Source organism: Lycium ferocissimum, unplaced genomic scaffold (assembly GCF_029784015.1).
Source record: "Lycium ferocissimum isolate CSIRO_LF1 unplaced genomic scaffold, AGI_CSIRO_Lferr_CH_V1 ctg17041, whole genome shotgun sequence".
NCBI classification, from domain to species: Eukaryota; Viridiplantae; Streptophyta; class Magnoliopsida; order Solanales; family Solanaceae; genus Lycium; species Lycium ferocissimum.
The window spans coordinates 1-26,552 of record NW_026716972.1 but is presented as its reverse complement, the minus strand read 5'-3'; the positions used below and the strand labels follow the sequence as shown (position 1 = coordinate 26,552).

Sequence of the window (26,552 nt, the reverse complement as noted above, 5' to 3'; positions counted from 1 at the left end):
AGATTAAGCCTCCATGGTATGATGGGCGTATTGATGATGACGCGTATGAGTTTTTGGTTAGTTTCCATGAGCAATTGCATAATTTGGCATTGGTTGAGTCCAACGGAATTGATTTCATAGCATTTTAGGTGGTTAGCCTTGCCAAGCAGTGGTAGAGGGTTTTTTAAGACAAAACCATCTAGGTCGCTTCCACTTACCTAGGTTGAATTTTCTCGTGTGTTTCTGGAGAAGTGGGTTCCCCATAGCTTGAGGAATAAGAGCCATGAGTAGTTTGATATGTTGGAGCAGCGCGGGATGTCTATGACCAAGTATGAGTGTTACACCCCTCGTGTTCGTAGTGGTAGAACCTATGGTTTCCTAGTCGGGTATGCCCTTGGAATAGAGACCCGAGCCTAAGTTTGGGAGTAGGAAGTGTCTTACCCCGTGTACGAGGGTACCAGCAGATATTCCAGGCAATTTATAGAGTTAGAAGTTGAACGAATCGAATCGACGCGATCTGAACTGAATCAGAAAAATCTGCAGAACACCAGTCATCATCGATGGGTCGTCGACATGGTCGACGGACCGTCGATGTGCGGCGTCGATAGGGTCCCGCAGCCTTGCATCTGCAGGCGCAGGTCGACGGAGCAAGTCGACGGGCCGTCAACCCGCTCGTCGAACCGGACCGTTGTAGCCTTTTTAATTCCAAGTATAAATAGATGGTTCACGACCCTATTTTATATTTTCCTCCTTTCCAAATTAGAAAAATCCTAATATATTCTCTCCCAATATTTTTCATCATATTAGAGAAGATTTGACAAGACCCGGACCCCATAAACCCGAGCTTGTGAAGGAGAAGGTTGCTTCTAGGGTTTCTGTTACACCTCGAAAAAATTTCATGTCGTCATATGGTAGATAGACTAATGCGGGGTAAGAAGTATATGATGTTCCTACCAGTAAGAAGTAGTACTTAACGGTTCTAATTAAGATTTCAAAGACGTTTGAGGCAAGAGAAGAAAGTTCGTTCAAGAATGTCAAGCTTAGGAGTATTGAAAGGTTAAAAGACTTAGATTATGGAAGGGAGGAGGAAGTGGAGTGTAAATATGAAAATAGTAATATTCTTGAATAGTGACTTGATTTGGACTATAGTTCTTGACATGTTATGAATATAAACTTGTTGTAAATGATGTTAAGAGTGTTGAAGATGCATTGTATGTTGACGAATACGATGTAGTGTGGTAATTTTAGTTATGGATGATTTGAAATGGAATTGGGAGAATCGAATAATGTATGGTTGATGAAGATTGTTGATTATGATATTATGAATGTTGTTATTGATGTTTGGGAGTTGTTATATCACATGGAGGAAGTTGTAGAAACAAAGGAAATGCTGCCCAATTTTCATTAGCTTTAGCTTAAGCTTAAGTATGTTTCCGATCATCTGATTCTGGTACGAATTCTCTTGAATGTAGAATCGTGAACATTGGAGGAAAGTGCTTAAATTGATGAAGTTAGAGCGATATCAAGGTATATAAGGCTAATCCCTTCCTTTCTAAGGCATGATTCCTATGACCACTACCAGAAATTGAGCCTATGGCAACGGAATGTTTAGCAACGGTTGTTAAACCGTTGCTGTAGAGCGTCTATTACAACGGTTCCAAACATTGCCAAAAGGTTTTGGGATACCGATACGGTTTAATAATTAAACCGTTGCCACTGTACAAAACCGTCGCCATAGGTTTACCTATTGCAACACATTTATTAACCGTTGCTGTTAATGTTATCTGTGGCAACTATTAAATGAAATATTTTATCTATTGGAACGGTTTTAATTCCCTCCACCCTTTCCCCGCTCTATTTTTTGCTTAACCCGCCAAAATCATTTCTTTTATTTTATTTTTACATTTATTTCTTAAATCAAAACTAATATGTCTTCTCTCTTCATCTTATGAACGTATATCAAAAAAAAAAACCTGATTTTGCCATTACCCTCTCTCCATCAGAACTCCTCTTCTTGGATGAACTAAACCCTTGGCTTTTCATCTTCTCTGTTTATATTGTTGTTTGGTCTTTTTCAACTGAATTGTCAAAATATTGGTGTAGTAATTTCTAGGGTTGAAGCTGCTAAATGGCTTGAAGAAGTGGTTGTTTGAGAAATCTAAGAAGACATATTTGAGACATCATTAGCTGAAGAAATTGTATGTTCTTTGCTAATTATTTTTGGATTTCTTCTTTAATATCTTATTTTTTTCTTTAATCTGTGAGGTGTGGGTAGTGTATTTGATATAAGCTAAGTTCAGGAAACTCCTATATAGGCTAAAAAATTGTTTCATGCAACTATTTTAGAACCCCTTTTGTGATATTCAGCAAACAATTAAATTGGGTCTTTTATCGAAGTGGGTTTGAAATAATTTTAAGCTTTTTGGTTGGGTCTTTGCTTTGCTTGGTTCTACAATATCACTTTTCTTCCCTATTTTGGTTGTCAAAAGAAAAAGCTGAGATATTCCTTTTTCCTTTTACTTTCTCTGCAATTTCACTCTTGTTGGGTGCATTTTATAGTGGTGATTTTATATAGTATGGTGAAATTGTTTTCTCTGGACCTGATGTTGGATCTAAACTTGTTTCTTCTTGTAATTTTGTGTATAACTTTAATCGACCATATCTTGAGTGACTAAAAATTACCATGGAAGTGGCTATAAAGTATAGAAAGTTTATCTTTTTCTCAACATGGTGTTTTTGAATGCACGAAAAGATATAGTTAAAAAGCCAGTTATTCTTTTTATCCTTTCGTAAATGTAGTTACGAGAGGAAAATTTTATTGGTTTTAGTTAGTAGAATAATGTATTTTTGGAACAATATTCATGTGATTAAATTCAAAGGAGAAGGCATTAAGTCAAATAGTAAATGAAGAAATCTCTTTAGGTACGGGAAGTGGAAGACAAAGGAGAAACGTTTATGCAATATTGTGTTCTCGTCCAAATAAAAAGGTTCATATAGTGTATTTTATTGCTATTCTAGATCCTAAAATTTGAAATAAGCCACCCGCGATGCAAATAAGCCTATATATTGTCATATAATTGCTTGACCTATTGGTTTCTTGTTGATGATGTGAAAAGAATTCAATGGTCTTGGCTAACAGGAAAAAGAAAGTTTTTTCTTTAAAGATTTTGATTGTTCTCCCAGAATCCCAAGTGTTCTTCTACGACACTTTGTCACTTCGTAGACGACTGGTTCGACATCGCAGAGCCCAGTTTTTTCTTTAAGGGTTTTGATTGTTCTCCCAGAATCCCAAGTGTTCTTCTACGACACTTTGGTCACTACGTAGATGACTGGTTCGACATCGCAGAGCCCGTGAATCGCTAGTGCGAGGTATGGGCTTTTGATTTCTTCATGTCCCTTCATCTTCTTCTTTTTTATTAAAATTGTGATTTTGGTTTGTTCAAATTATTGAGTTGTTGTCTCAATATTTTCACAATATCTGGCTGCTTATTTTCCTGTTATATCATTTAAAGAAGATAAGAAGTGGATGGAACTACTTCAATTTAGTAAATATCTAGTGAAATGTGTGAGCTTTACTGTTTTTGAATAGCTAAATCATGGTTATTAAGGTTATTACTGATTTCCTGAAGTTAATGCTATGTCTAAGGTTGGAGTGTTCCATTTTAGGAGATATTATGATTTTCTTGTTTGGCCATGGAAGTTTGGCTTTGAATTATTGTCAGTTCATAATTGTGCTAATTCCATTTCACAACAGTTACTTGTCTTTATGTTTCTTTCTCTCGATTATGTGAATGTATTGTGTTGACACTCTGAAGTTAGCAATTCTTTTATTTTAGTAATATTGTAGGAGTATAAATATATGTCTACTATTGGAAATGAGGTAAAATATTTGCTCTCTGAGCTCTCTTTTTTGGGGTTATTTTGACGGATTATAACTAGGATAATCAATTTTAGTACTAGGATAAATGAGGTAACTCATACTGCTATTGCACTGCTTTCCATCAGTACTTGTGTCAATCAAATTGTTTCCCAAGCTTGGCCCCTTGATGCACAACTTGACAAACAATCCTATCAAGAAATTACCCAAAGATCTTAGTGTAATTGTTTTTGCTTGACTGATGTGTCTGTAGAAAACCAAAGAACAATACGAGGAGACTGTTAGAAGCTGCAACTTGCTACACTCCCAGGATTGCCTCTCATTGTGTGACTCTACATAATTTCCTTGTTGTTTCCATGCAAAAGTCATGTATCCATATTCCACATGAAAAACAGCAACCATTTGAATCCTGCACAACTTAACTATAATGTAGCTCTTTTGCTTCAATGAAATTTCTGGAGGAAACTAGCACCAGTGCAAATTTCCAACTACTGCATACTCCCTAAAGCCAATACCATTTCCACATATTGTCAATTCTTCAGCAGGATGAGCATATAATGCTAATACCACACACTGAAGAAGAGTCAATACATAGATCCTGTATGACCATACTGTCTATCTAACTAGTAACAGCAACCCCACTTCAGACTGTGCAAACCAAAGTTGGTGTTTTGTGACTTGTATTACCAACAGCACCTGCAGCTTTTGTGAGCTCTGCATTTTGCTATCAATTCCAATACAAACCAACAATAGCTGCATTTTTTATGAACATGCATATCTGCAAATTAAAAAACCAAGAAAACCACACACCGTTAATCGCGTACTACGCGTTGTTTATTTTTGTGCCAACTCGTACTCTATATCATTTCCCTAATCTGTATCTTCTTGCAAAAGTTTTTTCCTTCAATCAGTACTTCACCTGCAAAGAAGAAAACCAACTTAATAATAACAGCTACCCTCCTCCCAAAGAATTTGAGTATGGAGATAGCAATGGATCACTGCATTCCACTGTATCTTTTCCTCATAAGCCTTTCAAATAGCAAAGAACTCATTTAGATTAAGTAGCCTAGTACAGCATCCAAGTGTTTCAATCCTCTAAATTTCCAAGCTGCATGATTTCCATTTAAGACCAATTTAAGGTTTAATTTTTTGCTTATCTGTTGTAGTTTTTTTTTATTGTAATTTTGTAAACTACTAAACTCAAGAATTTGTGTGGTCGATAGGAACTTGTAAATATCATTACTTTTAAATAAGAAGTTGCTTATTTGAGCCGACTTTGTGAAGTTAACTGAGTGGACCGGTAGGCTAAAATGCTGCTATATTAGAGTTGCAACAAGAATAATAAGTTCATTTAGCTATTTATTTTTTCTTTTTTTAATTTCTGAGTGTTGCTATAACAAAATGGTTAGCTATAATGGTTATGTCGGTAAGCTTGCTTATATTGTCTTCGGTAAATAACCCGGATAAAGGAGGAGGGTGGTGGTAGCCAACCCACGTAAAACTTGCCAGATTAAATGGTATCACTTTATCAAAAAGTGGCATTTACAGTGAGTAAAAAGAAATACTCTTCCACATAAAAAACTTAGATTTTGTACTTCGTGGAGAAAGATTGTGAACAAGGAACACCTAGTTAGGAAGTTTAATTTATACTACAGAACTGGACCTTTTTAGATCTGTACCACCCCAAGTTCCTTGACTTGATTCAAGTGCATCTATGTTCAAATCTTTGCTCTACCTAAATCCTAACTTCACTGAGCATGTCTAGAATTTTATCTTTATTTTTTTATTACTTGTTGCTAAAGGGATCTGGTGATCTTGACTTGATTAAGCTTAGCATGAATCTTAATTTTGGTGATTTGCTTGTGATATGTAGGATTAAATGGATAATGGAGATAAAATTTGGATGAATCACCTAAGATGGACAAAAGAGTATGCTGATGGAGTGAATTATTTTCTTGATAAGGCATTTGAATGAGCTTCTCAAGGAAATGAGATATTATGTCCTTGCAAGAAGTGCATGAATCGCTATTGACATTACAGAAATGTGGTGGAGGTTCACTTGGTTGTTCATGGGTTTGTTGATAATTACACTAAATGGGTTTTTCATGGAGAAGGGGTTTCATCGAGAAATACACCGCATCCAATAAATGACGATGAAGGTTCTAACTTGCGTGACGATATTGATGGACTAGAGTGCGACAGGGTTTATCTGAAGATGCAAAGAAATTTTTTAAATTATTGGAGGAAGAGAAACAAGAGTTATATCCGGGTTGTGAAAATTTCAATAAATTGAGTTTCACCATTCAGTTGTACTTATTTAAATCATTACATGGTTTGAGTAATGTAGCATTCTCAGGCTTGTTAGATTTGATAAGAGAGGCATTTCCCTTTGCTCAGATACAAGAGTCTTTCAATAAGGCTAGACAAGTGATTAAAGATTTGGGTCTTCATTACGAAAAAAATACATGCATGCCCTAATGACTGCATGTTATTTTGGAAGGACAATGAGAAAGTAGATAACTGCTCTGTCTGTGGAACTTCTAAATGGACGAGTGTTGGTGATGCCTCGACTAATTCACGCTCTAAAATTCCTGCGAAGGTTTTAAGGTACTTCCCCTTAAAGCCTAGGCTTCGAGGATATTCGTGTGTTCCGAAACAAATTTGTTGCAATGAGATGGCACGCTAATGAATGACCCAATGATGGAAATTTAAGGCATCCTGCTGATGGAGAAGCATGGAAGGATTTTGATCGTTTGTACCCAGACTTCTCTCGAGATCCTCGTAATGTTAGGTTGGGTCTCTCCAGTGATGGTTTCAACCCATTCCGAACCAAGAGTATTTCTCATAGCACGTGGCCTATTATGTTGATGAACTATAATTTATCACCATGGATTTGCATGAAGCCGGAGTATATTATGTTGTCAATGATCATTCCAGGTCCATCATCTCCAGGAAATGATATAGATGTGTATCTATAACCACTAATTACAGAATTGAAGGAACTATGGGAACACGGATAGAAACATATGATCACCGAAACCGACCAAACATTCCGAATGCGTACACCTTATTGTGGACGAGTGAGTTTCCAAAGATTAGCAATGCTTTCAGGATGGAGCACCAAGGGAAAATTGGCATGCCCCACTTGTAATTATGACACATGCTCTCAATATCTCAAACATAGTCGTAAGATGTGTTACTTGGGTCATCATAGATTTTTGCCTTCTGATCATCAATTGCGAAAAGATAAGAAGTCATTTGATGGTAAGGAGGAGCATAGACCTGCACCTACTCCTTTTTCGGGTATAGAAGTGCTTGAAGAGCTGCATGAATTCAATAATGTGTTTGGAAAGGGCAAAAAAAAAAAAGGCCTCGAGATAACACGGGTCCGTGGAAAAAAAGATCTTTTTTTTTTTTTTTGAATTGCCATATTGGACACATAACAAATTGAGGCACAATCTTTATGTGATGCACATAGAAAAGAATATATGTGACAGTTTGCTTGGGACTTTACTGGAGATAGATGGAAAGTCAAAGGATCATGTAAATTCTCGCTATGACTTACAAGAAATGGGGATACGAAAGGAGCTACAACCAATAGAAGATAATGATGGAAATGTAAGTTTGGCTCAAGCTTGTTTCTCCATGAAGCCCGTACAGAAAAGGTTGTTTTGCACCGTCTTGAAAATTCCAAATTACCAAAAGGATGTGCTGCTAATATATCACATCGTGTGCAAGTGAAGGAGATGAAAATATCGGGGTACAAGAGTCATGATGCTCATTTTATAATGCATTACCTGCTCCAGGTTGCTGTTAGAAAAGTGCCGCCCAAGAATGTTTCATTAACCTTGATTAGATTGGGAAATTTCTTTAGAGCCATATGTAGTAAGGTTATAAGGAGAAGAGATCTTGAGAAATTGGATTCTGAAATTATTGAAATAATATGTGACCTCGAAAGGATTTTTCATCCAACATTTTTTTATATAATGCCATATTTACCTATTCATTTAGTGAATGAAATTAAGCTTGGGGGTCCGACTCATCTTCGCTGGATGTATCCCAATGAGAGGCACCTTTGTAAGTTGAAGACATTCGTTCGTAATCGATCTTGTGCAGAAGCATCAATAGTATAGGGTTTTTTGGCTGAAGAGTGCTTGACCTTTTGTTCAGGATACCTACGCGATGGTGTGAAGACAAGATTCGAGGGTACCAGACCGAGGATGATGAATGTGTTCGTAATTTGTCACCTATATTCCCTAAGATAGGTCATCCAATCGGAATTGAGAAGAAAAAAGGATTCGACTTTTATGATGGATCCACGAGTTACGTTATGAGGCACATCGGTATGCCTTATTCAACACTGGAGATGAACAAGTTGAAAAGTTTATCGAGTAAGATCAAATACATAACAATTACTTATATTTTAAACTTCATTCATTTCGTTATGATAACGTCTGTTAAGCTCAATTTATAAAGTCCTAAATATTAAATTTCAAATATTCATGATTGCAAGGAACATACGAATTTGATGAGTAATCATACTAGATCAAACGTATGGGCAAGAGCAAGGAATCATAGTCGAGAATTTAGCAATTGGTTTGAAGAGAAAGTTAAAAATGTTGAAGTACCCGATTATCTAATATGGCTATCTAGAATGCCTAATGTGGTGGGCAAGAGATACACTGCATATTTCATTAATGGATACCGATTTCATACAAAAAGTCGGGACGCCCCACGAAAGACTCAAAATAGTGGAGTGACTCTAGCAGCAACAACAGATAGTTTTGCTAGTTCTAGGGACCAAAATCCCATAGATGGAGAGGTTATTTATTATGGAGTTATTCAAGATATCATTGAGATTGATTATTATGGCCATTTTAGTGTTGTACTGTTTAGATGTGATTGGTTTCATAATGAAGTAGATGAATATGGGTTAACTCGGGTATACTTCAATAAGTTATGCAGTAAAGATGATCCTTTTGTGTTGGCATCACAAGTTCATCAAGTTTTTTATGTGGCGGATCCAGTTGAGAAAGATGTTTATTATGCAAGGAATAAAGTCCCTGTTGATTTGTATGATCTAGAGAAAGAGGATTGTCCTAATATAGGAGACACATTTTGGAGGGAGCCTAATGATGACATTGGTCCATCAACTAGATTAGATGACGGTGACATTAGATGGTCAAGAGAAGATGTGCCTGTTGATGTCGTTGATATTCCATCTAATGCACAACATTCAAAAGATACAATTATGGAAACATCGGAAGAGGAGGATGAGTTCGATGATACTGATTGGGATTGGATGGAGGAAAATGATTAGACAATAAAGTTCTGAACTCCTTTTATATATGCTCATCATTGTTTTCATTTTTTATTTTGAGCGTCTGATAAATGCCTTTTTTCATACATATTTTATGATCTTTTCTTGAATTTCTACAAGAATATCCCTTCTTAATGCAATAAAATCATGTTTCAGTTTGACTCTTAATTTGCCTATTTAGTGTGAACTTTTATCTATTTCTACTTAGATTAATGCTCTGCCTTCTTATAGTAGAACTCGAGTTCATAGTCCTAGTTTGTGTCACAATAGTACTAGATAATATAATCCCAATCATTCGATGATTTTGTTTACAACGACCGACATTCTCAACCAATTTTATATTTCATATTCTAAAACTTGCAGAGACTTGAGTAATCATGAATCAAGATGGGAGTTCAAGAAAAATCAAGAGAGTTAAGAACTCAAACTTCATTCCACCTGGATCAGTTGCATCTTTGCTAAGCCAAAGGGTTTTGAATCACAAGCACAAGCAAAACTCAAAATACATTCCAGATGTTCATGTTATAAAGTCAAATGAAAAGCATTACAAGCACAAGCAGAACTCAAACTACATTCCAGCTGGATCTGAAGTGGAACAAGTGCAGCAAGTGTGTCCCGATTCTATCCGTCCCGCAAAGACAAACGATATGAGAAAGTCTTTGTTGGATTCCACCACTCCCGGATCAAGAGAAGCACAAGAACAAGTAACAAACCTCACAACTTTCCAAATTCCGGCATTACAAGTTAATGAACAAATCCAACAAGATCCATACGATTCTACTAATCTTGAAGCAAATGAACAATGTGCAAAGGAGGCAAGATTTGCGATTTAAACTACATGCACTTGAAATTAGAATTAGTCTTTAGCTTATAAAACCTGATAGTTGTATTGTCTGGATTTAGTTTTAGAATTAATTTTTATCTTACTAAAAATAGTTCATGAGCAAGCAGGCTCATGTTCTAAAATTACTAAATTTGAAATAGGTCTGGACCAATTGTCTGCATAACTATAAACTGTTTGGCTCATATTATTACAGGCCCTTCCACTCAAAAAAGAAAAAGAGGTGGAACACAAATGCAAAGTGTACATGGACGGAGTGAGCTTAAAACCGATCGTGCCAAAAGAGTTTCACCAACCCATTGGTCCTACTCTGGAGCAATTGTTAAAGAGTTGGGTAGCTTCCTCGCCACATTGGCAAGGAACGGGACCTTTTTTCCTCTTAATGTGTTTAAATGGAAGAAATTGAAGACACATGATGATATGTGGAACTATACCATGGTTTGAATTTCTCAATGTTCCAATTTTTACTTGAAAGTATTTCAGATTTTTTGCACTAACCCAATTACACCAAATTGTAGGAGAAATATGACATTCCTAAAGTTGCAAAATAATGGGCTTTGCAAACAATTCAACTTGCTTGGAGAAAGTATAAGAATGGGTTGAAGAAGAAACACTACTATCGCTATGCCAATGACGAACTTCGAATGGCAAAAAGGCCTAAAGAAGTTTCGTAACCTCAATTTAAGGCTCTCCTCGAATATTGGAACTCGATCGCTCAAGTACGAAATAAATCATAGACAACTTTCTTTTCTTTAAATTGCCTTATTCAAAAGCAAAAGATATCGATTTTTTTTTAAAAAATTCCACTAGGCATTGTGGGCCCTAGGGCTATTTTATATATTTTTTCAAAACAAATCCAGATCCTTTGTATGTGTTAATTGCTCATTCTCATCTGTAATTAACTAGATCAAAGCAATTTCTCTTAAGTCAGTAATTCCCTAAATGGATGAATACTATACAAGACTAATACCACCACCAAGGAAACCACAACAAAAAAGAAACCGCATGATCCATGGTCAATGTAGCAATATAAATCATGTGTTTGCATGCATTGATTGACCAAATGCAATAAGAAAACAAGCCGCTAGTAGCACTGCCTTCCTCCGCCGCATAATGTGAATTCCATATCGGGTACCACCAAATTAATGCATTTCCTTCCAACAAAGCTTGCATCCATCCTCGTGTTGGATCGTTACATACACTCTTTCCACTCAAAAGTAGTCGTGTATCAAATTCCCAAAGTTAGCACTAACTCATATCCTAGCTCAGTACCAACACTAATCAATATTGTATAAGTCCATTTCCAAAAAGAATAGGATATGGTGCACCATGTCTAATATGAAACAAACTTGTACCAAATCCTTTCTCAAATGATCAGTGGTACAAATATATTTCAAACTTCCTGATTTCCTAATGTTTTTATCCTTCCATGCTGTAACCAAACTCGCAAAAGAAAACTGCTGTTAGTGAAAAATCATCAACATACCCTCTTCCTATAGGATTTGAGTATGATGATAAAGTCTTCTTTTCTACCCATCACCAAAAACCAACTTCAAAACTAGCACCAGGCTTGATTATACTGCTGGTAAGTGTACGTACTCATCAAGTCTGGATTTATGTGCATATGGTTTCTCACGACTCGCTTCGGTGTACGGCTCAATATATCTTTCACCGAGTCCCGGCCGTGGCATGTTATGTTCTCACACAGATTTACCTGCATGATTCCGATTCACCGAGTCCCGGCCAGATACGTTCTCGTGCGCATTTCACCGCATTGTTCACCGAGTCCCTCTTACTTCGCGAGCCGGGACACGTTATCCGTATATGCTTATGATGATACGGAGACATGCCGTGGATGGTACGTAACGATTATTCACCGAGACCCGCAAGTAGTAGGTCGTGACACGTTATGTATACTTGATACATGATTCCGAGTATGCATGATTCCATATTACGAGTCCCTTAACAAAGGGCGGGACACGTTATTTGCATATATGACATATGATTAGAGTTATACATGATCCTATTCACGAGTCCCTTATTAGAGGGCGGAACACGTTATCATACGTGATGCTTACGATTTTAACATGCATTGATGAGTTTATCCACCGAGTCCCTCACTTCAGGAGGGCCGGACACGTTAGACGCATATGTGTTATATGTCATCCTCCGAGCCTTCATCGTTCGTTCGTAAATTCCGATATATTCTAGTATCCGAGCATTCCGTACGTTCAGATTAGTCCGTTATATGACATCATCCGGAAAGACTCGTACGTTTGCACTCACCGGGACGTGTAGACACCACCCTCTTAGGTGCACTGTATCTTGACCGGTTGACATGCAATCTGTGATTGAAAACAAACATTTGATTACTCTGAATCGACTCGTTTACTTTAAATCGTACCGCTCACAATATATGGGAGACAGTGCACGTCTGATTTGTCGAAATATAAGCGTCCGGTATTTTGTGTAATGTATTTATCTTTTAGCCCGTCTATTTTAGTTATAGTCTCGTACTTTGTCTTGTGTACCTTACATACTTCCGCATATTCCGTACCGACCCCTATCTTGTGGGTCGCGTTTTAAATGCCGTTGGTACTCCCAGCATGATTAGCGACCATTACGGAGATGTCCACTGGGTTAGCGGCCACTTGTCCGGAGTGTTCCGAGTCGAGTTTGTATGATATGCTTTCTCGGATGGATGTTAGAGACTTTGCGGACGAGCGTCGTGGGTGTTGGTGTCGGTCTGTAAGCGGATGTCGGCCCGATATGTCGATCCGTGTTATGTATTGAGTTTTGTATGGTTATAGATTTGCTCGATTTGGAAGCTACGGTAGCAGTATTTCAAGGAAAAAAAAATTTTTACTATGTATTTTATCTTATTTGATTTAAAAAGTTTGACGGGATTTTGTACGTAGTAAGAGTCTGAGGGTTCGCTCGGCTCTAGGTAAGGGTCGGGTGCCCATCACGTCCCATCAGAATTGGGGGCGTGACACTTTCATTGTAATATCTTGTTCCATGGTATCCTTTTGTGTGTTGAATTTTTCTGCGTATTCTTGTCGTATCCTCTTCTATCTCCTCCATTTTTTTCTCCATATCATCGGTAACATTTGAAGAGGGTCCGTCCGCCGCTTTTGTTTCAAGTCTTGGTAACCCAGTGTCCATACAATCTTACTCGACCTAGATGATCAGTCCCATTACTAATACATATGCGTCGAAATTGGTACCGCCATCTTCGCTTTCTTGAGTTTCTATTCTCTCCATTTCGACTACAAATCGATTGAAGAGAAGGGAGTTCAAGTAAATGAAACTAATCCAATATTTAAGAACAAGCAAATGATATCGATAAACCTTTAAATAGAAAATTTCTTACTATTTTGCTAGTCGTATCTTCATATGAGTCCTTGTATACTCGGCCTGGTTTCCTTCTTCTAGTAGCCACAAAACACTCCTTACTTGACAAAGCTTCAGGACTTTCCTTCTTCTTTTTTTTCTAGTTAGATAAAAGATAGCATAAAAATCTTCCCAAGTAAAGTCAACAAGTTCATAGTAAATGAACAATACAAGAAAACACCAAACCTCGCGGATTATAGCAAAACTTGCTTTGCCAACAGTGTGTGGATACCTCAACTTTTTTCGATTCTACGTATTTTCTGGACATGTCCTGCAAAAATATGAGTTAGTGAAATAATAGAAGACAAAAAATATATAGATGAAGGGCATAAATCAGATATCTGAAGGTTGCTGCTGGTTGCTAGTTATTGGGAAGACATGTTGTTTGTACCATTGAATGTATATAGAAGATGATAAGGGATTTTTAGCTACTGTGATATTCAAAACACTGCTGCAAATGCCAGTACTTATGCATATCACAGTAGCTAAAAATCCCTTATCATCTTCTATATACATTCAATGGTACAAACAACATGTCTTCCCAATAACTAGCAACCAAGAACAGAACCTTCGTATATCTGATTTATGCCCTTCATCTATATATTTTTTGTCTTCTATTATTTCACTAACTCATATTTTTGCAGGACATGTCCAGAAAAAATACAGAGAATCGAAAAAAGTTGAGGTATCCACACACTGTTGGCAAAGCAAGTTTTGCTATAATCCGCGAGGTTTGGTGTTTTCTTGTATTGTTCATTTACTATGAACTTGTTGACTTTACTTGGGAAGATTTTTATGCTATCTTTTATCTAACTAGAAAAAAAAAAGAAGGAAAGTCCTGAAGCTTTGTCAAGTAAGGAGTGTTTTGTGGCTACTAGAAGAAGGAAACTAGGCCGAGTATACAAGGACTCATATGAAGATACGACTAGCAAAATAGTAAGAAATTTTCTATTTAAAGGTTTATCGATATCATTTGCTTGTTCTTAAATATTGGATTAGTTTCATTTACTTGAACTCCCTTCTCTTCAATCTGATTTGTAGGCTGAAATGGAGAGAATAGAAACTCAAGAAAGTGAAGATGGCAGTCAATCAGCTGACGCATATGTATTAGTAATGGGACCTGATCATCTAGGTCGAGTAAGATTGTATGGACCTGGGGTTACCAAGACTCCTTGAAACAGAAAGAGGCGGATTCTGGACCCTCTTCAAATGTTACTGATGATATGGAGAAAAAAATGGAGGAGATAGAAGAGAGGATGCAACAAAGAATGCAGGAAAAATTCAACACACAAAAGGATACCATGGAACAAGATATTACAATGAAAGTGTCACGCCCCCAATTCTGATGGGACGTGATGGGCACCCGACCCTTACCTAGAGCCGAGCGAACCCTCGTACCTTTACTACGTACAAAATCCCGTCAAACTTTTTAAATCAAATAAGATAAAATACATAGTAAATTTTTTTTTCCTTCAGAAATACTCTTTCTCGTAGCTTCCAAACCGAGCAAATCTATAACCATACAAAACTCAATACATAACACAGATCGACATATCGGCTGACAGAGCCGCTTACAGACTGACAACCAACACCCACGACGCCGTCCGCAAAGTCTCTAACATCCATCCGTAAAGCATATCATACAAACTCGACTCAAGAACACTCAGAGCAAGCGGAGCCGCCAACCCACCGGAACATCTTCTCGTAATGGTCGCTAATCATCCGGGAGTACCGCGCGGCATGAAACGCAAATTCCCGAAGATAGGGGGTCACGAATATGTACCGAGTATGTAAGGTACACAAGACAAAGTATGTAATTATAACTTAAATAGACAAAGCAAAAGATAAATACATTACACAAAATACCGTACGCTTATATTTCCCGACACAAATCGTACGTACCCGTCTCATATATTAGGAGGAGTACGAAAGTAAACGCAGTCGTTCGAGTACCGAAATGCTTGTTTTACAATCACGTATTGCATGTCCGAAGCGGCAAAGATTACAAGAGTGCACCTGATGTCACACGTCGACGGAGCGCAAAACGTATTTAATGCTCGTACGATGTCATATAACGGACGAAATACGTAACGTACGTAATGCTCGTACATCGGAATATATCGGACGGCACGAACGCATGTAGGCTTAGAGATGACATATAACACATATGCGTTTAACGTGTCCCGCCCTCCCGTGAGGGGACCTCAGGATAAACTCATCAATGCATGTCAAAATCATAGATCACATACGCGTATAACGTGTTCCGGCCCTCTAATAAGGACCTCGGTGAATAGGATCATGTATACCGTAATCATATGTCATATATGCAACGTGTCCCGGCCCTTTGTTAAGGGACTCGTAATATGGAATCATGTATATCGAATCATGTATCAAGGATACATAACGTGTCCCGCCCCCTTCATCGGCGGTCTCGTGAATAATCATTACATGCCATCCCGGCCGCCATCTCCATATCATCATAAAGATATACGTATAACGTGTCCTGCCCGCAAGTAAGAGGGACTCGGTGAACAATGCAAGGAATGCGCACGAGAACATGTCCCGGCTCCGGGACTCCGTTGAATCGAATCATACCGTAGTACGTACGAGAACATAACATGCCTGCCCGGACTCGAAAGATACATTGAGCCATGCACGAGCGTAGTCGAGAAACCATATGCACATAAATCCGTACTTGACGAGTACGTACACTTACCAACTTTCGAAGGCTTCGGAAACGAGTTTCGGTTCTTCCGAGTTAGTATCGGAAAGTTACGAGCGTTGAATACGAAACCTCTTCAGATCGTTTAAGCAATCCGAGATCGTACACGAAGAACATTAAGGCTTATAGAGCATACTCATATTGAAATACTTGGATCGACGACTCGTATCCAAATACACATAATACGGAATATTTATATCGTACGCTCATACTGTATACTCATACGTAGTTATCTATCGTAATGCTTATACCGAATACTTAGATCGGATGCTTATGTCGTAACATATATATCGTAACATTTATTCTCAAATAATTATATCAGAACACTTGTATTAGAATATTTCCATCAAAATGCTTATATCAAAATATTCAAATCAGATCATTCGTACCGAAGCGTTTATGCCGAATAGCCGAACCCAACGAATACTCACATCCGAGTTACCAAGTACTCATAACAAACTCGAACATTAGCCAAAGGTTTTCATTATTTATCGTACGAGAAATAAGGCAAATAGAACAAACTTTACATAGGTCTCGGGGATTGTGGGCCCACCTCGGGTCAAATGAGGTGGCGTACCCAATTTACGTATTTTACACTTCATAATATCATTCGTGATAGTTTTAAGATAGTCGGGTCCCATTTGTTCAAGTTCTAGGTGTTTAGACAACTTTTCCAACCATTAGCAACATAATTGATTCAATTCTACTGAAAGAAAAAGGGCAATTTCGGACGTGGATTCCGAAGAGTAGAGTTGTCCCCAAGGTCCAAATTCAAGCCTAGTATATCTAGGACATGCCAGAGAAAGAAAGGGTAAGCCTTACATACCTTTTCCGCTTCTTAAGCTACTCCAAATTCCGGTTCCAAGTTCGCCAAAATCTCAATTTGGTCACATTTACCAAACATTAATTAGGGCATTAGAAGTTGATTCTCAAAATAGCACTCGCCTACCGAAATTTCAATGACAAAGATTTTCCCCGTAGATACTCCATCCCGCCAAGTTCAACTTGGCCAATTTCAATTAACAACAATCCCGGAATTCAACCCGGCCAAACTATCAACAACAATGCCAATAACCGACCCAAGATACATTCTAATAAAGACAACCTTTGTCATACAATTCAACAACATTTCACTAATACTTGATTCGATTCAATTCAATTCATACACTACTTCATCTTTAACCATTTTAAATCCTTATTTTTCATCATGAAATTCACAATACAACCACTAGAGTATCAATTAGAATCAATTCACTACAACTTGCCAAATTATTCTTCATTCGGCCACAACAACTACTAACATATTTTCATGAATTTTCATCCATTCCTACACACTAGAACAACAACCAAGGCACTAGATAAAATTTGCTCACCATCCCTTCACAATACAATCAACGTACACGGCCATATACTCACTACACACCCACGGCTACATTACTCATATAGACGGCCAACAACACAACATGCATAGTTTCATGTATTCCATCCATTCCTTCACTCTACAACACATACAAATCATCCATAACATCAACAACAATCAAAATACTAAATAAAACAATTGAATCATTGCCCTTGCAAACCATCCATGCATACGGCCACACATCCATATCCACAACACACAAGATTTCCATACTTTTCATTCATTTCTACATACTATAACATATATAATCTTCCATAACATAATAAGAACATGAAATTCTTACCTTTTTCCCAAAACTTCCACTTGCCTCTAAAGTTGTTTCCTTGCCAAAATAATTATACCATGTTGAAGAGAGTCTTGCACTTAGTAGAAATACATGAAGAAATAATTTTTTTAAACAAGATTTCAAGGGGGTGTTCTTGCACCCTCTTGGCCGAATAGGCCATCCCCTCTATCTTCTCTTTTGTTTTGTTTTCTTTCTCCAAATTTTTCTTGAACAAATATGAAGACTTCTCCCTTATATATAAATATATATCTTACAACTCATGTGAGGGGCACATGCCCTTTTTCCAAATTTCTCTAGAATTTTCTTAAACTTTATGGCAAAGATGACTTATTTTTGTCATCTTTTCTTTTCCTTTTTTTTGTTTTTTTGTTTTGGTCACATGGCCAATATGGCCCCCTTTTGGAATGTTCATGAACCCTTTTGTAAAATTCCCATTTTGCCCCTCGACTTTCCTCAATATTACCATTTCGCCCCTAGCCTTCCACATTATTTCCATTGGCCATTTTTGCAATTTCTCTTTTTACCCTTAACTTCTCACAATATCTCCATACTAATAATACTCATAAATAATTGTTACAACGACTTGCACCTTAAAATAATTGTTGAAAATAGTCTCGCCCTTAACTTTTCACGATTGACTCAGAATATTCCAATGTACGAAATGCGAGGTATAACAGAAAGTCTTTGCAAAAATTCAGCAGCTAAATCCAGAATTCCAACTTGATCCTAATATGTTAAGGTTCAGTGTTCGTTCGCCAGGAGATGCTTCTTCTGCACCTGGTAACAATCAAGGTCAAACTTATTCTGATCTCTTTCTTCTTCTCATCCTTCTTATTCTCTATGTTAAATATCTTCTCTTTCTTGCCTAAACTTAGTGAAATCTTATGCCTGCTTGTTTTTTTAATTTTCTTATGCTAGCTGATTTTTTCTTGCTGACATTACTGAAAAGTAGACTTTTTCCTGAAAAGAAAAAGGAATCAAAGTTTGCTTGCATGCTTATTTCTATTTCTCTATCTATCTTTTACTGTTCACTTTTTTCTTGTTCAATTCATGAGTTTGTATGTGTTTGGATTGTTGAAAGGCAAACTGGAAAAGGGTAGCAAGTGTTGTTTTTTTTTTGGGTAAGTAAAAGATTTTATTACCATGGATAATATTTACAAACAAACCAGACCCTCTAAAACTGGACAGCCCCAGTTTTAGCCTCAACTAAACACCAGCAAACAACTACTACCTTTCAAATCAAACACTACCAATATATAACACCTATACTGTCTAGGAAGCTAAGGATAAAAATGGAGAGTGACCATCATTCTAGCCAGCCTAGGAAAAGTATTTACTCGACATAAAACTTCCTGGATAATTAGCCTCACAACTTGGTCACCAAGAATTCTGAAAGACTTTGTTGTTTCTGGTTTGCCATATGTAGGGGACAGTGGCAGCCATTGCCATCCTATATATCTCTGCCTTAGAGCTTTTGTTTGTAGCAAAGTTCACAACACATTGTAGTTCATCATGCCATCTCATTGCATGTCTAGTATAACCTTGCCATCTAAGAATTTTGCACCAGATATAAGAAGAGATAGGACATTCAAAAAAAAAAAAAAAAAAAAAGATGCTGAATGGATTCCTCAATAGCTTCACACATTAGACATGTTTGGTCATTGATCATGCCTCACTTTAGCAATCTATCTCTAGTATTAAGCTTGCCTTGGATTATAAGATAGAGCACAAATACCCATCTAGGATAACTAACATTGTTGCAGGTCATTTTCCTCCACCAAACCCTTGGTAAGTCACCCCTTAGCATGTTATATCTGTGCCTTATAGAGTATAGGGTAGCAAATTCTTACAGCTAAAAGCTGGGGATAATCCTGCAAAGAATATTACTAATCTTTAACTTGCTGCAACTTGTTTGCCATATTTTAACTTGAATTAAACTAATGTATTCTAGCTTTTATAACATCAGATCTCAACCAACAGAGCCTCTTTTTTTAAGTGGACATGGTAAATCTAGCATGCGTGGTTTAATACAAACATCTTTTCTGGTGATAAATCGAGCTCATCTTATTTGCCGAACATTTCTAGAATAATATGACAGTCTTATGACTTGATTAAGGTTGGCTAATTTCTAGCATAGGCTTCGCTTTACCACCTTAGTTTATGATGCAAACTTAGCTCAAATAAGCCATTTGCTCCATTTTATCAAAGTCATTAAGGTCTTGGGTTCAAAATCCCACCTTCCCATACAAACATTTAAAACTTGGGGCTTAAGGGGAAAAAAAAGGAAAAAAATAACAGATCTTTTCTATCAAAAATGCTAAATTACTGGAGGAAACAGATCTAGCCTAATTAGAATGATAAAGTGAACTTGTCTAACTACAAAAATCCACACATTCCAGCAGGTGGTGGAAATAGAATTACATCAACTGTTATAACATCAACCCTAATAATCTTGCTCATAAGAAAATAAAAACAAACTATCAATAATCTCATATGCACCTAAAATAGGGAAAATGCATTTCAGAATCTTAAACTTGGACAGAAAACACAGTAGTTGAAGAATCAGCAAAAAGCAAGAAACTTGATCTTAACAAACATTCAGACAACATTCTTGAAAAATAGACAAATACTAAACAAACACGAAATGCTACAAATTTCAAATCTTAAACTTGGACAAAGAACACGTAGTCATATAATAAAAGCATCGGAAAAACAAGAAACTTACTTATAACCAACATTCGGACCCGTTGTTGTAAAATATTGGAATACTCAAAACATCACAAGCATGCAATAAAATTTCCAAATCAAGAAAGTGCATTTACCGTAAAATGCGAAAAGGAGAATAGACAAGAAGAATAAGAAGAAGATGAATTTTGAAAGCACAAGCAGGGATATGCTTTCTCTCACATATATGCATTGTTGTCATCTTCTTTATTGGAATGTCATCATATAAAGGAATGTAGTAATTAGACATGGAATTGAGGCACTCTAAAAAGATATGGCCATGTTCTGTATGAACCCTTGGTTCATTTTCTATTATTAAAGCAATCAAATCTGCCTTCCTCTAGAAAAAGGCAGAAATAGACCATTTGCTAGCTTCAGAAAGTGAAAATGAAAGCCCACACATGATTAATTTCAAGCAAATTCTACCCCTACTATTTCCCAGTTCCTCCCTTATTTTTGCTAGTTCCATTTTGTGAGATTTTGAATGCAAATCATTTGAGAAACTTAAATAAAAAAACATTTGTCCTTGCAAATTTTTTTTTTTTTAAATAAAGTCCACTAGGAAATTTTGGTGCCAAGGGCTGATTTTATAATTTTTTTCAAAGCAAAATCCAAGAGGTCCTTACAAATGTAGCCAAAAGGCTAATAAAAAATGCAATTGTAAACTATTGACCAGATTAAGACTTATAATTTGTCTTATCTTGATACTACAAATTGTTAAAACTTGTCCTACTATTCTGAATAATAAACCAATTTTTGACCAATCTAGCTAAGAAAATTGTTTCTTTGAAGTGCAATTCTATTGTTAATCTGCTGCACCTGCTGAAATTTTGTATGTGTCCCAAGTCTGGCCCCTTTGGTGCACAAATTGGCAGCAATGCAAAAAACCAAAGAATAGTCTTTGGCTTGCTACCGATTCTTTGCATTTTCTTTGAAAAAACCAGCAGGAGTCTTGCATGTGTGGCCTTGTCTTGTGTCCTTGTATGTTGTCTCTGCTATATCTTGCATTGTTGTCCAGACCTGTTGAGATGCAATAGCAATAATACCAAGTTATACATGCTTCTGATACCATCACAAAGACCATCCACCAACAACCTTATTTGCACAAGCTGTCCACCTTTGTGCAACTAAGCAAAGATACTATGATGTACCTCTTCATATCCCATTAGACTAGGATCATGAGTATACAAGTTAGTCACTATAGACCCAAACCATGTCCCTGCCAGTACCATACCTGAATCACCAAGATTTCTGATTTCCTTATTTTTCCATCTACTAGGAACTTCCTTTATACCAATAACCAGCATCAAAATTTGCTCCATCCCTTCATTATTTAGAAAACAACATCCACCAGAATTCCCTCACAAACATGATGCATGTGTCATCACATACTGTAGTCATCATCAACTCACTGCATTTCTGATGTGAAAAACTAGACCAGTTAGCCTGATTATTTGCAAAATTTATTAGTGAAGGTCTTCGTATAATTTTTTAATTCCTCTAGTTGTTTGTGTAATTTTAAGCATATTGTACGACATGTCTCTCTTTCTCCGTTTCGGTTGATATTCATTTTTTCTGTATTTAAATTGTAGTTTAAAATTGGTATCTGTTTATAATAAGTTGTATCTTTGCATTATGTGCGCGTGCATTTGAAGGGTAGTGACATTATTTATTCTCTTTTGTAGGTGTCGAAAATGAAGAAAGGGAAAGAGACAGTGAAGACATTGATCTTACTTGAGAAGATCTTTTATGAAGCTTTCTACATGTTCTAAGAATCTTTTTGCTATCGAACATTTTGAAACTTATCCTAAATCTTGAAATGTAAAACTTAATTATGCATTTTGGGTTGAACATTTTGCTTTTACGGGTATGTTGGATTAGGAATGTTGGATATTTTGGATTATGAAAAATTGTGTTTTCTGATTTATGTAATTTGTAATGTATTTTTTTTATATATATATATATATATATATAACCAGGGCTACTATTTCAGATAAACCATTGCAATAGGTCATGAGAACCGTTGCAATAGGCTGTTCCAAATAATTGCACTGGATTTTTGTACAACAAAAAAGACCGTTGCAATAGACAAAAATCGTTGCAATAAAGGAAAAGCCTGTTGCAATAACCTCTACGAAACCGTTGCAATAGCCTCAAAAGTCGTTGCCTAAAGGGCTATGGGGACTGTTGGAAACCGTTCCAAATAACACAAAAAAATCGTTGCATCAGAAAGAGGAACAACCGTTGCTGTAGATATGGCTATAGCAACGGGTTTTACCAACCGTTGCAGAAGCCGTTGCCATAGATATATGGGCACGCGAGCAAATGGAACGCACGTTAAACCGTTGCTATAGATCTATAGCAACGGTTCGCCTGTCTATAGCAACAGTTTTCTCGGCGTTGCCATAAGCCTATTTTCCAGTAGTGGACATGACTTCCCTTATCTTTCCATGACCTTCTTACATTTCGGAAACTATGAGTCAATGTTTATAAAGAGCTTCTCATGAAATAAAGATAAGAAATGTGATATGAATACAATAATGATGATGATGAGTCTAAGTCTGGAGATTCTAAAGCTCATGATATGACATTTATACGAAGCCAATGATTCATTGATGTTATTCATTGTTGCTAGACTCACCTTATAATGCTAGTTCCTTCAAGGTGAGATATGATGATCATGACTACTTCATAATGAAATCGAGGGTTCTCGACCTTATGTCACCCTGATAGAGTTGTAGTTTTTAATTGATTCCTAATGTATGCTATATGATGATGAGATTACACCGCGCCTAGATGACCGGGCATGACACCGCTAAGGCGGGCGGCTTATGATTACAGCGTACCTAGATGGTCGGGCATGACATCGCTAAGGCAAGCGGCTTGAGATAACACCGTGCCTAGATGGCCGGACATGACACCATTAGTGGGCGGCGTGTGAAAGTTACCCGGACGCGGGTTAACGATGATGGTATATGTGATATGCATAACATGTGTTTTCTTTTAAAAGTTAAGCAGGTTATATCTTCACCTCATGCTTCATTACTTCTTTATTATGCTAGTATTATTCATGCCTTACATACTCAGTATATTTTTCATACTGTTGTCCTTCTTTTCTTTGGACGCTGTGTTCATGCCCACAGGTAGACAGGGAGGTGGCCCAGATTCCTAGGAGCTACTCAGCAGATTTACAGGAGCACTCCATTATTCCGGAGGTGCCATTTTTTAGGCATTATTTTGTGTATATATTTGGGTACGACGGGGTCCTGTCTCGTCCTTATGTCTAGTACTCTAGTAGAGGCTCGTAGATACATACGTGTGGGTAGAAAATATTCCATGATGACTACATTGTATATTTGTACATCATTTTGATGGCCGGAGAGGCTTATGCATATGAATGTAGATATGTTTTTGGAAGTGATAATGGTTTCCTTATGGCTAGTTGTGTTGATAATAATAAACGTATTCAAGATGAGTCTAGTGGTAAGTATGATTGGGTGGTGCTCGGTAGGGTAGCTCCGAGTACCCGTCATGGCCCCTTAGTCGGGTCGTGACAGTTTCTTCAAAGTTGTGAAGCTTAGGGAGTTGAAGTTGAAGTGATTCTTGGAATTTTTGACCCCTCAAGGTATGTAAATGATTTCTACCCTTGTATTTGAGTTTATTATCAAGAGTTTTAGTGAACTAAGTAAAGAGAAGGTATTTGTGTCACGACCCAACCCGATGAGCCGTGACTAGTGCCCAAGCTGGACACTCGTATACGAACCTATTAGATATGGTCAAACTGAAACTAAGGACAATATGGAAATTTGTAAAAGCAAGCTATAGACTCATAACGTCATCTATCATAATGAACCTGTCTCCTGAGGATCCACAGCTAACCAAAACATAACAAAATATGCAAGCCGACAAGGCTGCCACTATATACAGGAATATCCAAAATGAACCATATCGATATAGTTGACCAAAACCTATATACAACCCACACATGTCTACGTACCCTCTAAGAGTATAATAGTGAAATATGACGGACGTGGCCCCGCCGTACCCCTGGATATGCATAAGTCTATATCAAAGGATTTGTACCAAAATGACTTAGGCCCGAAGCAATGGAGCTCTCCAAACAAAACCGAGTTAAGTCCTAGGTCGAGGATCACCAACCGAGTGTCCGTGGTCGCGGCATGAAACGCGGCCCCCGAAGAAAGGCGGCAAGACAAAAAAATGTACCGAGTATATAAAGCATGAAATACAATAAAGAAGATCATGACCAAAAAAGATGACAAGAGACAAGTATGATTATCAAAGATACCAATGCACTCGTGCTCTTATGAGATGAGAGTCATGCATATCTATATAATATACCGTACCCTCATTATGGGACTCGAAAACGAAGTCATATACATATATACCGTACCCGGCCCATTATGGGACTCGGTGAAATAATCATACATATATATATATATATATATATATATATATATATATACCGTACCCGGCCCTCTAGTGAGTGACTCAGTGAACAATGCAAGAAAACTGTGCATGAATACATACTAGGCCCGGACTCGCCGAATGATATATTAACGATGCACGAGTAGAATATCATGAGCAACCATATACAAATTAAATCATCATCTGAGACTCAATAGAATAATTAGAATGAACCAACACTGAAGAATCAAAGACAACTATCATGTCAAGTACTACTGAGAACTAGAATTCATTGGAGTCATGTATGTTCATCGTTCGCTTGTTTATGTAATTCATGCCAAAAAGAAGGAAGGGATAGCTTTACATACCTGACAATCTACCGAATCACCCAACTTTCACTCCTCGAGTCCGTATGTCTACAATCACGACGATAATATCACGATTAGACCATTTACACCACTTACTATCTAATTTGTATACGAACGGAACTTAATGAAATTCGGGCAGCATTTCCTCTATAAACTGGACAATCCCGAAAATCCAATTCAATTGAATCATCAACAACATCAACAACAGTACCAACCATTATTATACATCATAACTCAGCTAATTCCATCCATTTAATGCAACTAAAACAGCCCCCAATTCGTAAATTTCAACAAAGCAACAAACGAGTTTATAATGCTATTTTCTCCGTTCTAATCCGCTAAAACCCTAATTAAACTTATTAAGAATGAAAAAGGGACCTTAATATTACCTTAAGTATGCAGCAACCACGTCAACACTCCTCTTTTTGGCTGATTTTTAGCTCAAACTGAAGGCAACGCGACGCACAACGCTTTTCTCCTTATGAGCTTCAGGATTCGGGGCTCGGATTTTGATCAAAATGGCTTTCTTAGCCTAGAAGTTCTCTCCCTCTCTCTCTAATGTTTTGGAAGATCCTAGATGCAAATCACCAGCCCTCAAATGAATTGTCCATATATATTAACGTTAATGGGCCTCATGGGCCGCAATATACTCATGGAACGAAATGCAAATGCTTGGATCGGGTCTCAACTTGCTGCCCCGCCAGCCCAACTTGCATCGTCCATAACTCCTTCTCCCGATATTATTTTGACTAGCGATTTATTGCGTTGGAAACTATACTCGATGAACTTCATTTTAGAATTTTGAAACACCTTAAATGTCACGACCCAACCCCGTAGGCCTTGACTAGTGCCCGAGCTGGGCACCCATACGCGCTCACTAACCAAATTCGGCATACAAACAACTCGTACATAAATCAGACGTACGTGGCTCCAAACCGACGCATACAAACATATACCTTACGTAAGGGCAAGGCTATCATAATATACATAGCGTAGCAAAACATACATACACGCAGCCGACGAGGCTACCACGGCGGATGGGCCGCCCTAACATAACTTACTCAACGCATCCGAACAAAACTGTACATAACCCACATCTATGTCTACAGACCTCTAGTACAGATCAACCGAGTCATATGACGGGACGGGCCCCACCGTACCTCGAATGCACAAATACATACACAACGGGAGAATATA

The 26,552-nt window shown here is 37.4% G+C and overlaps 1 protein-coding gene and 2 long non-coding RNA genes across 5 annotated transcripts; all 3 read left to right on the top strand.

The window, feature by feature from the left end:
• Positions 1-1,940: 1,940 nt before the first annotated feature.
• On the top strand, positions 1,941-9,805 carry LOC132042680 (uncharacterized). 3 transcript variants are annotated; one of them, XR_009411542.1, is made up of 4 exons: positions 1,941-2,041; positions 2,093-2,177; positions 3,163-3,348; positions 5,730-6,038. XR_009411542.1 is itself a non-coding variant. In XM_059433206.1 (2 exons), exon 1 carries the CDS (start codon positions 8,511-8,513, stop codon positions 9,174-9,176), a length of 666 nt encoding a protein of 221 aa, XP_059289189.1. In that variant the 5' UTR covers positions 8,446-8,510; the 3' UTR covers positions 9,177-9,184; positions 9,540-9,805. The 3 variants fall into 3 exon arrangements, 1 of the variants encoding a protein (XP_059289189.1); XR_009411541.1 differs by lacking the exons at positions 3,163-3,348; positions 5,730-6,038 and adding an exon at positions 9,540-9,805; XM_059433206.1 differs by lacking the exons at positions 1,941-2,041; positions 2,093-2,177; positions 3,163-3,348; positions 5,730-6,038 and adding exons at positions 8,446-9,184; positions 9,540-9,805.
• A 4,246-nt stretch (positions 9,806-14,051) lies between these two features.
• LOC132042681 (uncharacterized) lies at positions 14,052-14,731 on the top strand. Its single transcript, XR_009411543.1, has 3 exons — positions 14,052-14,141; positions 14,228-14,346; positions 14,452-14,731. It is a non-coding gene; the product is annotated as an uncharacterized LOC132042681 (long non-coding RNA).
• Positions 14,732-18,514: 3,783 nt separating this feature from the next.
• LOC132042679 (uncharacterized) lies at positions 18,515-22,433 on the top strand. The gene is made up of 2 exons (XR_009411540.1): positions 18,515-18,630; positions 22,248-22,433. It is a non-coding gene; the product is annotated as an uncharacterized LOC132042679 (long non-coding RNA).
• Positions 22,434-26,552: the final 4,119 nt, after the last annotated feature.